Genomic DNA, 14827 nt, shown 5'->3' on the forward strand with positions numbered 1-14827 from the left:
AACGGGAGTGAGCAAAGAAAGATTGTGTGTCCTCTCTCCCCAGCCGGGGCGACCAGGGCGGGGTTCGAATTTGTTTCCCAAGCGTAGCTTCTAGATGGTGCTTCCGGGAAGGAGGTGGACGCGGGGGCTGCGCGCTGTGACCCGCGTCGCACCCCCCGGGACAGATCCCCGCACCCTCTGCTCTCCGGTTTCGGGGAAACGTGGTTGCTTTCACACTGCCGGAGTCCTCCAGGATCTGATCCCTGGGTCTCAAACTGCCCTCGAAAAGAGCAAGGGATCTTCTGTGTGAGCAAGTAGGTAATTCTGGCCCCCGGGGTTTGGCTGCTGAAAGCGCCTGTCTTGAGACCTGGAGACCCGGCTCGTGAATCTCGGGGGAATTTTTCCGGAGACCTGACATCATGCAGACCATCTCCTCACATGGTGAGAGGTCTCTCTGAGCTCCTGGAAAAGGACACTCTGAAAAGCGATTCACTGTTTTAGAACAGACGCACTTTTCTCCGGAAAATAGGGTTTCTCTCTCTTTATCTTGAAAAATCGGTCCAGAGCCCAGGACTCGGGGTGGGACTTGCAAAGGAACGTTATAAATACTGGCTTGAAGGAGTGTGTGTTTGACCTTGCAGGTAGTGAGTAGCCTTGGCAGGTTGCCTGCCGGTATTCGCTGGTAGTCACTCTGTGGGGTGGTGCCGCGAGGTTAGGGATCTGGGAGAGGGATGTGTGGGAGCCCGCGGCACTGGGAGGTGAGATGAACCGGCCTTTCAGAAAGTGAACCACCAAAGGTTTGGTAGAATCTGGGGCCGCTTAGAAAAAGAATGGATATACACAGGTGTGCTGCCGCCAGAGAATTCTGTGCGATCGTTGTTGGCTGAAAGTTGTAATTTATACTTGCCTCACCTACCTGTAAAATGGGGATAATAATTTTAGTGCCTGCCTCCTAGGATTGCGCTGATAAACGTCATGTATTCTAAATGAGTTTATATAGTTATATATGTTTAGAATGATGCCCATCTGGCACACAATAAGCTCTCAATAACAGTAAGTGGAGTGTCTGGTTGGCTCAGTGGAGAGAGCATGCAACTCATGATCTGTGGGTTGTGAGTTCAAACCCCATGGCAGGTGTAGGGGTTATTAAGCAAGTGGATAAACTTTAAATAAGTGTTAGTGTAATTACGATCACTATAAAGCTTGCTAAAATTCTTTTAAGTAATCTCTACACCCAACGTGAGGCTCAAACTCACAACCCCAAGATCAAGAGTCACACACTCCACCGACAGAGCCAGCCAGGTGCCCCTAAGTCTTGCTGAAATTCGTAAAAGCATTTGCACACATCACCAGCCTGGTTTGGCAGACTGGTAAAATTTACATTTGTCAATTGTTAGTTTCCTCCATAGATTTTAGAGTTTGCTGTCATCAAACAGAATTAAATGAACTGGATCATCTCTAATGTTAGAACTATTGGGGGTTTTTTTTTAAGTAAAATTTTAAAAATTAGTAAAAACAGCTCTCATCCCAGGTTACAGCTAAAATCAGACAGGCATTGACAAAGCAGGGCTGCAGATGAATGTGCAACCTAACATCAACTCAAACCAACAACGGAAATTTAAAACTCAGTGAAACACTGTGACTCATAGAACTTTCTTTATTCATTTGTTTCAGTTGATGTTTCATGATAAGTCACAGCACAGCTGATTTCTGTCTGGTTGTTTACAATCAATAGTTGCTAATATTGGAGCAGTTTGGGATAGTATTTTAAAATTAAGTTGTTATTCCTTCTCACTAACAAGTTCCCAGAGTACCAAGTTGCTTCTCTCACTCCTTGCATTGTTTTGCTGCATGGGTAGCGTTTTCTTTCCCAGAGCCGGAGACCCATGATCCCAGGTCTTGCAGACTTGGTTTTGCTGATTACCCTATTCTAATCTGAGCCTCAGGCAAGTGAGTTTTCAGGAACCTTCCACGCCGGGGTCTTAGCACTAAATCACCCTCACAGTTTATTTTGATCTTGAACCTCACTTCTGATTGCTGGCTTTGTCTCTGTGTCCATGTTTTCTGTTTCTGCCTAGTACGTATCCCAGAAACTTGGGTCTAGTCCTGGAGAGCTAAGGAAAGGGACTCCAGGAATAAGCCCTTTGGTTTTGGCCAGGCCCCTCCCACAGGCTGTCTCCTGCCCGCCATCACCCGCCTACTGACAGATTCCCCTCATATCAGTAGCTTGTCTGGGTCTCCAAATGTCTTTGTTCCTGCCACACATCTCATTGCTGAGATCTTCACACCCTCTTTGACAAGAGACATTGCTGAAATCTCCTGACTGCTCACCTGAACGCGGACCCCCTCATCTGCTACCACCTCCTCCGAGTAGTCGCCCCCGCTTGGCTGGGTTCTCTCCTGATTCCGGCAGTGAGCCACCCTCAAGCCTCCTCCACCTGCAAGGTAGGCCAAGTTTCGGGCTGCCTCTACCGTGCCAACATAAATTTGTGTTTGTGGTAGAAAACAGAGGTCAAGTGTAATTGTGCGTGTTTAAACCTAATTAAAGCATTCACACCCATTATTGTGGTTATTATCAAAAAAGAAAGAGAAATGACGGTGTTGGCAAGATATGGAGGAACTGGAACTCATACATCGCTGGTAGAAATGTAAAATGAGGCAACCACCGTGGAAAACAGTACGGTGGTTCCTCGAAAAGTTAAACATAGGCTTACCATATGATCCAGCAATTTCACTTCCAGGTATATAATCAAAAGGGTTGAAAGCAGGGACTTGTACAGACACTGTACTTGTGATATTTTATCATATTGGAGAATTCCACTTACATGGGGGTGCCTAGAATAGTCAAATTCAGAGACAGAAGGTAGAATGGTGGTCACAGGGGCTGAGAGGGGGGAATGGGGAGTTCTTGTTTAATGGGGACAGCGTTTCAGTCTAAGATGATGAAAAAGTTCTGGAGATGGGTGGTGGTGATGCTTTCACAACAAGGTCATTGCTTTCAAGCCACTGAATTTACTCTTAAAAACTGTTAAAATGGCAAATTGGGTTATGTATATTTCACCACAATAAAAAAAAGTAACTACAAAGCCAATTAAAAGAGAAAGGCAGGGGGGCAGACATAAGGAGGAACTGGAGGTTAGAAAAGACAACCACAGAGGCGCAACGTGATGACTGTTTACTGTCCCCTCTTTGGGGGCAGAAAATGACCACTGGCGGGTGTGCTGTGAGTAAAGTTGGCACCCCCCCACCCCGTGCTCTGTCCCCGCCACACTGGTCTCAGTAAGGGAAAAATCATGAAAGTTTCTTTGAGGAGGGAGGCAATGTCCTCTTCACCCTTCCTTCCTCAGAGCGTCTCCTTAAAAACACAATATGCTCAATATGAGGTCACAATTTTTGATTTTACAATGCAAGGTCCGACCCTTGGCTGCAAACCCATACCCCTGAAACTAACTCAGGAGTCTCTCATGAGCTATACAAAAGATACAAGCTACATCCTTTGTCTCTCAGGGAAATAGAACTTCCAGTGGATACATTTTTACCAGATAAATTACTTTTAACTATATAAATTTGTGTGGATTCTTTCCAGACTTTGTAGCCACTTTTGTGCTACCTTATACACATGTAAATTTGATAATGTTTAAATAAGTCATAAATTGTGTTCCCTCTTCAAATTGGTAGAGAGACATCTTTTGTTGGCAGGATTAGTTTGTCTCCCTGCTCCGGGCTGCTCCCACCTCAGGGCCTTTGCACTTGCTATTCCCTCTGCTTGGGCTGTTCTTTCATCGGATTTTTTCACGGCATGTCCCCTCACCTTTGAGGTATTTGTCAGCTTCCTTGTCTCCTCTTATCAAATCATATCCCTCCCTCTCTCCACATCTCTTTTCCTTGCTTTATTGTTCTCTGTAGTACTAGCAGCATCTCGAATACTATATATTTTATTCATACATTTATTACCTGTTAAAAGCCAAGACACAGCCCTTCAGGGCTCCGTGTGGGAGGTCAGCTTGCCCTCCGAGTATGTTCCCAGGGGTTACGGCACGCCTTCCCCACCACAGCAGGTCTACTGCTCCCTGCTAAGAACAAACACCAGGCAGTTTACCCACAGGGGTAGCCGCCTTCCCAGAAAGCAGACTCTCAGACCTGATACACGTCACTCCTTTGGTTGTGGACACCCTGTGGTCCGGAACACATGGTTAATTATTGCGGCAAAGGCTGCTCTGGTCGATTGATCAAAGTCTGTTTTCCTTTTCCTCTTGGAAACACAACTGTCTCAGCCCACTGGGCAGCGCCAGCAAAGCTAGCCCAGACTAGGAGGAGGAAACAGCGAACATTTCTTTCCCACAGTCCTGGAGGCCGGGCGTCCAAGGTTAAGGCGCTGGCAGGTTCGGGATGGCTGTGTCCTCACATGGCAGAAGGGGGCCGGGGAGCTCTCTGGGGTCTCTTTTACAAAGACACTAATTCCATTCATAAGGTCTCAACCTAATCACCTCCCGAAGTCCCTACCTCCAAATACAATCACACCAGGCATTAGGTTTCAACCTAGGAATTTGGGGGAACACAAAAATTCAAGCTAAAAGACATTTCCTAGCCTCCTTTGCAAACGAGGGATGGCCATGTAGCTGGGATCTAAACAAGGGACTATGGAAGAATTGTAACCAGCCAGGTAGCAACTTTGAGGCTTGACCTAGGAGAACCTCCCATGAAAGCTCTTCTCTCTGTCTCTTTTTCTGTCAAACGCCGAGGATCAGCAGAGGACTCCATGGCCCCAGACTTCAGAGTCACATGATGGTCCCTTAGCAACCGTGCAAAGACCAACCAGATCTGCATTAGAGGTTGCCTGAGAGAAAAATATTTATTGAGTTGAAAAACTGAGATTTGTGGGTTTCTGGGTTACAACAACTGAACACATCACCAATAAAACAATGTTTTCTTGTTCCTTTCTTATTAACCTCCCCTTATTTCAGTGCTCAAACTCCAGCTCTAGTAAGTACAACATCCTCATAATCTACCAGGTAAGAAGGTAACAGGAATCAGCAGCACACACATATAGCTACGTCTATGGCAAAAAAAAAAATACATGGGTGTCTCCAACATTCTAAGCATTATCAACTCATTAATAATGTATAATTGTTCTTTAAGCTAATTAAGGGTTGCTCCTGCATGTCACTTCCTCACCCTAAAAATCCAAGCCGAGCAAAAATATATAAATGGATTACTACTCTTCAGCAACTGTAATACTACCCTAAAAATCACATATCAATGTGGATACTTTTTAGGTATGATCTTATTTTAAACTGACTTCCCACTTTCTGCTCCCTCTGATAAAGGCAAATACTTTTGAGTGCCCTTCATTGTTCACAGGCTACTTGGGTTCCTGGTCATTCCCAGGCTGTGCATGCTGGGAAATGTTTAATTGTTGGCTCTCTAGGGGAAAAATGTCATCCTTGTCTGCAATATTTGCCAGCTTCCATGATATAAATTCTCCTGCCGTAGCTGATGCAAGCGACAGATGTGAAGTCACCAAAGTCATTGAATGCTGAGCTGGGGAGGGAGGTGCACGGCTGGCTCCCTATGAGCTTCTCCAGAACGCCACAGAGGTCCCACCGAACATTTTCTCAGCAGTTATAACAAGAAGCAGCTAATATTTATTGAGCACTCACTATGGGCCAACAACATTTCTCTGAATTTTCTTATGCTGCTATACAGAATTATAGTCAATCCTCACAACAGGCGTGTGAGGTTGGTGTTGAAGACGTGAAAGAATTGCCCTAGCAGCTCGAAGCTAAATGCTGACACGACTAAACATAAACAATGTACTGACAGTAATCAGCTGAGGCCACTCTGTTCCCTGTAATAGAACAAGTTGGAGACGATCACTCCATAACTATGTCTGAAACAAGAAAGAGATAAGGACACTCCCCAATCACCCCTCTTTTCCAGCCTAGCAGAGTGACCATGCCCCCTGACCAATGACATGGCCAGCCCCCTTCAGTCCTCCTTCCTCCCCGAGGCCCCCAGCACTGAACTGTCTGCTCCCGACAACACCCCATCCAGGACTAACCTCTGATTTCCCCCCAACTAGCCCTGGAGGCATGGCTTCTCCCAACCCCCTCTTGGCTAGAGGGCCGTGATTCCTAGAGCTAGCACTCTCCCCCATGCAACAGCAAGCTACATAAACCTAACTCGGTTTGGCTGCAGGTGCATCCTGGAGCTCTCTGGTCAATGGACTCTAACCATGTTAGTGGCTTCACTTTACAGGAGAGAAAATTCAAGTTTAACGTTAGGAGTCCTTAGGGAGTCTGTCCTCTGAGATAGGATGTCATACAGGAGGGTGGCCTTGCCCGCCCGACAAGGAGCAGGTGACCTGAGCTGCATTTGAAAGGCCTTGTCAGAGGGCGGGAGACGAGGAACTGGCTGCCAGGAGGCGGACTCACGGGAGAGTGGCTCCGATTAGCCACAGAAAGACGCTGTTATCGCTCCTAGAGACAGAGAGACCGTGGGAAGAGGGGGCGTTAGGGCCCAGGGGTGGGGCTGACAGTGAGCAAGGATGCCCCTGGGGAGGGGCAGCCAGAGCTGGGGGGCGGAGGGACGGTCCCGCAGTAGCTAGGGCAGGAAATGCTGCAGGAGCGAGAGAGGGAGGAGAAAGATCTTGGCCCCGGCCCTCCTCCTGCTGATCAATCTTTTTTCAGTCGTCCCATTGGAACCTACCCAGAAGCCAGAGGCGAGGGAGCTCCAGAGACGTCATTCCTGTGACACAGAGGAGCAAGAGAAGGGGAGGGGTGAATCCAACAGCACGCAACTTGACTGACACCCCTCCAGCCATGACCACAGTATTAAATCTACAAAAAAAAAAAAAAAAATGTTTTAATAAATATATAAATGAGGGGTGCCCGGGTGGCTCAGTTGGTGAAGCGTCTGCCTTGGGCTCAAGTCATGTTCCCAGGGGTCCTGGGACCGAGTCCCAGGTTGGGTTCCCTGCTCTGCAGGTGTGGGAAACAGAACGCCGCAACGACCACTGGTGCATGTTCGTTCAGACTCCGAGATCTCTGAGAAAACTCGAGACTGCAGGGTTAAAAATAACCCGAAAGGATCAGAGTGAAACACCCTTGGGATGTGTGTGGTCTGTTCTAAAGCACACAGCACGTACAAGATGCTTTGTAGATGGGAGGCCAGCTGTAAGCAGCACGCTGTGCATTCCCTCCGTTGTTCTCTTATCCTGTGTTAAGGTCCGAGTACAATGGTGTTTATGATTAATTGATCACAGCCAGTTACAGATTTCTTTATTCCTTCTCCACTCCCACTGCTTCACTTGACTAACCCTGTGTGCGTGGAAGACTGTGCCTTACTAAGCCCCTGCTGTAAATCATTATAGATCTATATCGTTGTAGAAGGTATATTAGATTATGGAAAATAAACCTCGGCACCTCGGGCTGTTTGCTCAGGGTCCCCTGTGCCTCGCTCTACTGTCGTCTCTTTTTCTCAGTTCCTTTGCCGCCCCAGGTCCCCGACTCTCTGAGGTCGACAAGTGGCGCCCGAACAGAGACCTGAAGCCCCCATTGAGGTATGATCGGCCAGCGGTAGGAACCCTACAGAAGGTGGTAAGTAGGAAAGTTTATTACAGGGTTATGGGGCAATCAAATTCGAAAACATCAGGTTTTGCTGCATTAATACATCATTTTCTTAAAGAATATGGAGCTAAAGTTACTAAGCAGCGCATAGAAAAATGTTTGGAAACAGTAGTTGAATATAATCCTTGGTTTCCGGACGAAGGCTCCGTAGATAAGGAGACTTGGGTCCCAGTAAAAAATAATGTCTTGAGGGCTATGAGACAGGGTGAAATGATTCCCCTTGATTTCTGGCCATTTTGGCCTTTAGTACGAGTGGTGATCAATACTATGGAAACCGGGGATAAGTTATCCCTGGCTGAGGTTGGTAAAGAAACTACCAACTCTTTACATGCATATGAATTAGACGATGAGACTTTAGAAAAGGCTAAGACTGAAAGTAAAAAAGTTTTCGCGGCTTCACAGTCCCGGCCGTCACCCACGGCCCCTCCGCTTTCAACAGAGGACCCCACCGAAGGTGATCAACCTCCCTCCACAGTAGATTCATTCCCTCTCAAAAGGTCCTCTCTAGCTCTCTCACCTCTCGAAAAGGAACTCCGACGGCAAGGGGCTAATGATTTGTTTATGGCTTTCCCCATAGACCGAACACAGGCTGTTGGTCCTATGAGGGATTACGTTTATTTTTTTTAATTTTTTATTGTTATGTTAATCACCATATATTACATCATTAGTTTTGGATGTAGTGTTCCATGATTCATTGTTTGTGCATAACACCCAGTGCTCCATGCAGAATGTGCCCTCTTTAATACCCATCACCAGGCTAACCCATCCCCCTACCCTGCTCCCCTCTAGAACCGAGGGATTACACTTAAATAGTTTAAGGGAACTGAAGAAGGCTTGCCACTTGTATGGACCCACAGCCCCTTATACTATAGAGATTTTGAAAGCTTGGGCAAATTCTCGGGAATGGATCCCTCATGATTGGCATATGGTTGCACGGGCTTGCCTTAAGCCACAGGATTTATTGCAATGGAAAATGTGGTTTTCGGATGCTGCCGATATGAAAGCCTGGGCAAATCGGGTAAACCCAGCCATGCACCATATTTCTTTTGAAATGCTCACTGGCTCTGGCCCCTTTTCAGATGTTCGAGAGCAGTTGGTCAACACTCCACCCGCAGCCACAGCGCAGGTCCCTGAAATCGCCCTCGCAGCCTGGGAAAAGCTAACCCCCTCAGGGGAAGTGGGGCAAAGCTATATAAAAATTGTGCAAGGCCCTACAGAAGCATATACAGATTTTACTAATCGGCTCGAAATGACTATCGACTGCCAAGTTGATAATAAACCTGCTAAAGAGCACTTGCTAAGACAGCTTGCTTTTGAAAATGCTAATGAGGACTGCCAAGCGGCCATCCGGCCACATAGGGAAACAGGAGGTATTCTCTATTATCTTCGTCTATGTAGAAATATTGGCACTTTTACACATCAAGCTCGAATAGCCTCCCTCCAACTCATGGCCCTACAAAAACAACAGGACATAAAATGTTATAATTGTAGGGCCCCTGGGTGGCTCAGATGGTTAAGCGTCTGCCTTCGGCTCAGGTCGTGATCCCAGGGTCCTGGGATCGAGTCCCGCATCGGGCTCCCTGCTCCTTGGGAGCCTGCTTCTCCCTCTGCTTCTCTCTCTCTCTCTTTCTCTCTCCCCCTCTGTCTCTCATGAATAAATAAATAAAATCTTTAAAAAAATAAATAAAATGTTATAATTGTAGAAAAATAGGACATGTCAAGAAGGAATGCTGTAAAGCCCCCAACCTAGAGCCAATTCTCCTTTTAATACCGCCCCTAGCCTCTGCCCTCGTTGTGGCAAAGGCAAACATTGGGCCAAGGAATGCAAATCCAAATTTGACAGGCAAGGTAACCCATTCCCATTAAGGTCGGGAAACGGGATGCGGGGCCACCCCCAGGCCCCGAACAACAACGGGGGATTCAACATGTCGCCTCTCCAGCAGCAACATCCTGCTGCGCACATAAACCCTCCGTGTTATCACTCAGTCCCTCCACCCAGGGAAGTGCCACCATAGATTTAACCACTCCTTTTACAGTGGTCTTCACCCTGGTCTTCACCCTGGTCTTCACCCTGGTCTCGGGCCTCAAAAAATACCCACGGGTTATTACGGACCTAACCAAGAGGAACCGTGGGTCTTGTGCTAGGAAGATCTAGCCTAAATCTTAAAGGAATCCAGGTGATGACTGGAGTAATAGGCTCTGACTCTGAGGGAGAAATAATGGTGGTTGCACAGACTCGGGTTCCTTGGACCCTTAAGGGAGGAGATAGAATTGCTCAGTCATTATTATTGCCCTATGTCCAAACTGGTCAGTCCCAACAGATCAGACGGCAGGATTCGGTAGTACTGACCCTCTCATGGTTAAATGGGCTTCATTACCGACTCAGACTGATCTTCTTTCTACGACTCTTAAAATTAGAGGAAGGACTTTCTCAGGTCTAGTAGACTCTGGAGCCGATATTTCAGTAATAGCCTCCCAGCATTGGCCTAATACCCGGCCCATGCAAGCAATCTCTAGTTCGGTGGAAGGAATAGGTTTTGTGACGGCAGAAGAAATTCGACAAAGTGGTGTACCACTTAAATGTGAGGGACCAGACGGATTAGAAGGAGTTATCCAGGCTTTCATCTTAAATACCCCCGTTAATCTTTGGGGAAGAGACCTCTTGCAACAGTGGGGAGCCGAGCTAGTCATCCCCCCAAATCGACCAGTTAATCAAATCATGACAAAGATGGGCCATTATAAACCAGGACAGGGCTTAGGCAAACAACATCAAGGAATCACAGAACCTATCACTGCCCAAGGACCAACTCATAGGGCTGGACTGGGTTACCCTTTTTTCTAGGGGCCATTGAGGAAGAGGCCTGCCCCTATTAAAATAACATGGAAAACTTCTTCCCCGGTTTGGGCTCCTCAATGGCCCCTTCCGATAGAAAAATTGCAGGCCTTAGAGCAAATTGTTCAAGAACAATTGCAGGCAGGACATACAGAACTTTCGCAATCTCCTTGGAAATCTCCTGTTTTTGTTATCAGAAAGAAATCAGGTAAGTGGAGGCTCTTAATAGACCTTGGGAATGTTAATCCCGTCATGGAGCCTCTGGGTGCCTTGCAGCCTGGGTTACCCACTCCTACAGCCATTCCCAAACAATGGCCATTGACAATAATAGATCTTAAGGATTGTTAGGATAGGGAGAAATTTGCCTTTTCTATTCCCAGCACTAACAATAAGGAACCAATGAGACGATATCAATGGACAGTTTTGCCACAAGGTATGACTAATTCTCCTACCATGTGTCAGTATTAGGTTGGCCAGGTCCTCAGACCTGTAAGAGATCATTATCCTCGATCCTATATCATTCATTATATGGATGATATTTTGCCAGCGTCACAAACTGAAACTGAATTACAAAATGTCTATCAGGCCACTTCTCAACACTTGACTTCCGCCGGTCTCATAATAGCCCCGGAGAAGATCCAAACAACTACTCCGGCTTCTTCTCTAGGCCCTGTGGTAGATAGAACCACAGTGAAACCTCCAACAGTGCAAATTCGTAGGGATACCCACCTTACACTTAACGATTTCCAAAAACTCCTAGGAGACATTAACTGGATTCGCCCTCTCCTGGGGATTCCAACTTATAAATCACAAAATTTATTTAACACTTTACAAGGTGATTCTGCTTTAGACAGTCCTCGCGCTTTGTCCTCAGAGGCAGAGGCCGAACTGCCGTTTGTTGAGGAGCGATTAAAAACTGCCTTTGCTTACAGGGATGATGATTCTCTCCCCCTGCTTCTTCTTATTTTCCCTGCCCCTCATTCTCCGACTGCTGTCATAGCACAAGAAGACAAACCTCTCGAATGGGTGACTTTACACACAAAAACTTCTCGAACTGTTACTCCATATCTATCTCTTGTCGCTTCACTCATTCTCCAAGGACGAAAGCGTTCTATTCAAATTCTAGGTTTTGACCCAGCGCTCGTTGTTTTACTGATCTCTTCCACATCCTTTAAGGAAGTCTTTCCGTTCTCTACTGACCTGCAAATATCTCTTGCTGACGATACTGGGCGCACAGGTTGCCACTATCCGTCAGGTAAACTATGGGACTTCCTAAAGCGCACTGCCTGGGTTATACATCGCGTCGTTCGTAAGGCCCCAATCCCCTCAGCTCCTACAGACTTTATTGATGGCTCTTCCTCCGGGCGCGCCGGGGTCTGGGGCCCTGCTATTCAGCGCTCCATGAAAACCCCTTACACTTCTGCTCAAACAGGCCGAACTTGCAGCTTTATTGTTCTTACTGCAGAATGTTCATTATCCTATAAATATCGTATCTGATTCTGCCTCCGTAGCTGGCATTGTTGCGCCTTTGGAAACAGCTCTTATCTCCACAACTCATTCTATCATTAACCCTCTGCTTCAGGAATTACAATTAGAAATTCAATCTCGAACTCTCCCTTTGTTCATTACTCATATCCGCTCTCATGCTAACCTCCCTGGACCTCTTACACAGGGAAATCAGTCTGCTGATTTATTGGCTACTCCTGTTTTTGAAACTCCACAGGCAGAACATGCCCATCTTCATACCAACGCCAACCGCCTACATTCACACTATAAAATACCCTTGTGCTCTGCCAGGCAAATAGTCTCTTCCTGTCCCGTTTGTCGACCTCTACATTTAACTGAGCATCCGGCAGGCTTCAATCCCAGAGGCACAGCTCCTGATTGTATTTGGCAAATGGATGTCACTCATTTTCCCCCTTTCGGACGCCTCTCATATATTCATGTCACAATAGACACCTCTTCAGGATTTCTTCAGGTTACTCCTTTGACGGGGGAAAAGGCTGGGCATGTCATTTCTCATTTGCTTGAATGTTTTGCTATTATGGGGTTACCTACTTGTATCAAGACAGACAATGGCCCAGCATATACTAGCAAAAAAGTACGAGAATTCCTTGCAGAATGGCAAATACAGCATATCACAGGTATTCCTTATAATCCTCAAGGACAGGCTGTAGTAGAAAGGGTGCACGCCACCATTAAAAACAACTCCGTAAAACTATGTCTAAAAAGAAAGGGGGAATCTCCCCCCGAGACGTCATGGCACAAAGCTTATTTATTTTAAATTTTTTAAATTTACCCCAAGGAGAACCATATACTAGAGCTGACAAACATTTCTCATCAGCCTCAATCTCAACTCAGGATGCACCCGTGTGGATAAAAAAGGAAAATAATTGGTTGCCCGGGAAATTAATTACCCGAGGCCCTGGTTATGCTTGTGTCATTCCAGATGGATCCAGTCGAGCGATTTGGATACCTCTTCAGAAAGTCCGGCCCAGGACTGGCGATAAAGACAACAGAAGAGGTCTCTCAGCCTCTGCAGGGATTGACTACCCAGCGCCCTGTCCGAGAGATGGCAACACTCTCCTTGAAGAGACCTCGAAAACGAAAATTGCCCCCGACAACACCCCCAACTTGGGGGCAACTGAAGACCCTCACTCAGAGGGCGGAGCGAGTCCTGGAGACGACCAGATCCACCAAAAGCCCTGAACGTCTGTTCCTGGCTATGTTAGCGGTGGGGACATGCGCCTCTGGGGTAGGAGAAAAACACGCCTACTGGGCATATGTACCCCATCCTCCCTTGTTACGTCTAGCCGAATGGACAGAATATGGACCTATTTTTTACAGTTTTTACAAATGACTGTACTCATCTCCCAGCACCTTGGTCCTCTGTACCCTCAAAAAGCGAATGAATGCCCAAAACCTCCATCACAGAGTGCTTACGGGCAGCGGCTGTTTTGAAAAAAAGAAAGGGGGAGCTGTGGGAAACAGAACGCCGCAACGACCACTGGTGCATGCTCGTTCAGACTCTGAGATCTCTGAGAAAACTCAAGACTGCAGGGTTAAAAATAACCCGAAAGGATCAGAGTGAAACGCCCTTGGGATGTGTGTGGTCTGTTCTAAAGCACACAGCATGTACAAGATGCTTTGTAGATAGGAGGCCAGCTGTAAGCAGCACACTGTGCATTCCCTCCGTTGTTCTCTTATCCTGTGTTAAGGTCCGAGTACAATGGTGTTTACAATTAATTGATCACAGCCAGTTACAGATGTCTTTATTCCTTCTCCACTCCCACTGCTTCACTTGACTAACCCTGTGTGCGTGGAAGACTGTGCCTTACTAAGCCCCTGCTGTAAATCATTATAGATCTGTATCGTTGTAGAAGGTATATTAGATTATGGAAAATAAACCTCGGCACCTCGGGCTGTTTGCTCGGGGTCCCCTGTGCCTCGCTCTACTGTCGTCTCTTTTTCTCAGGTCCTTCGCCACCCCAGGTCCCCGACTCTCTGAGGTCGACAATCGTGGGGAGGCTGCTTCTCCCTCTCCTGCCGCTCCGCCTGCTGGTGCTCTCTCTCTGAGTCAAATAAATAAGTAAGTCAAAAAGAGAGACTTCCTCTGTTGGAGGTTGCTATGTTGCTAAGTTGGGATGTGATCCTAGGACCACTGCAGCCATCTGGAGACCATGAGGGGCGCTGAGCTGACTTTCTAAGCCTGCAAAGTATAAAGATGGCAAGAACCTGGGTCCTTGATGAAACACCCGGAAATTGTTCCCTAAGTTGGTCAGGGTTCAGTTGTAGAGAATAGAATGCCCTTTAGCTTGTCTAAGCAGGAAGGGACTTATTACAAGGTACTGTCTATACTGAAGATCAGAACTGACTCCCCCAAGCTACACTGCAGAACAGAGCCCCCAAGGGAGCTGATGGCCCTTCTAGGACCGGGACTACCCTGCCATTGCCGCGGCCAAGGATCCCGCGAGCATCCGGAGGCCCCGCTGGCGGGCAGCTCGACCACCCCGTGGCTCCCGCTGCGTCTTCGAGAGCAAAACAGATGCCTGTGGGCCTCTCAGTCCCTAGAACTCGGTGATGGGTCACTGGGGACTCGGCTCACACTACACGGGAAAATGAAGGACATTTGAAAATGAAGAAATGGGAGCCCCTGCCCATTTCTATCCCCCAAATCCCACAGGAGTGCATCTGATTTGCCAAAACAAAATTTCTCCCAAATCACAGCTGCTTGAGAACCTGAGAAATGCGATCGTTAGTTTTCCTGCCTCTCTAGGACAGAAAAGACCGCTGGGGTGGGGGAGGGGGTTGGCTGTGGAGTGATCCCTCCCTCTGTCCTAACTCAGAACTTTTTGTTAAATGAGAAAAATCTCTATTGTTTAAGCCA

General features: G+C 47.2%; 1 protein-coding gene across 1 annotated transcript; it reads left to right on the top strand.

The window, feature by feature from the left end:
- Window positions 1–110: 110 nt before the first annotated feature.
- Window positions 111–13888, top strand: LOC113926887 (endogenous retrovirus group K member 25 Env polyprotein-like). Its single transcript, XM_027602277.2, has 3 exons — window positions 111–293; window positions 7463–7577; window positions 12890–13888. Exon 3 carries the CDS (start codon window positions 12890–12892, stop codon window positions 13298–13300), a length of 411 nt encoding a protein of 136 aa, XP_027458078.1. The 5' UTR covers window positions 111–293; window positions 7463–7577; the 3' UTR covers window positions 13301–13888.
- The last annotated feature ends 939 nt before the right edge of the window (window positions 13889–14827 follow it).

The sequence above is a fragment of the Zalophus californianus genome, chromosome 7 (assembly GCF_009762305.2).
Source record: "Zalophus californianus isolate mZalCal1 chromosome 7, mZalCal1.pri.v2, whole genome shotgun sequence".
Classification (NCBI taxonomy): Eukaryota; Metazoa; Chordata; class Mammalia; order Carnivora; family Otariidae; genus Zalophus; species Zalophus californianus.

Bases quoted from the DNA above. Each gene is read 5' to 3' on its own strand.
- LOC113926887 (XM_027602277.2), top strand. From the start codon at position 12,890: ATGGATCCAGTCGAGCGATTTGGATACCTCTTCAGAAAGTCCGGCCCA.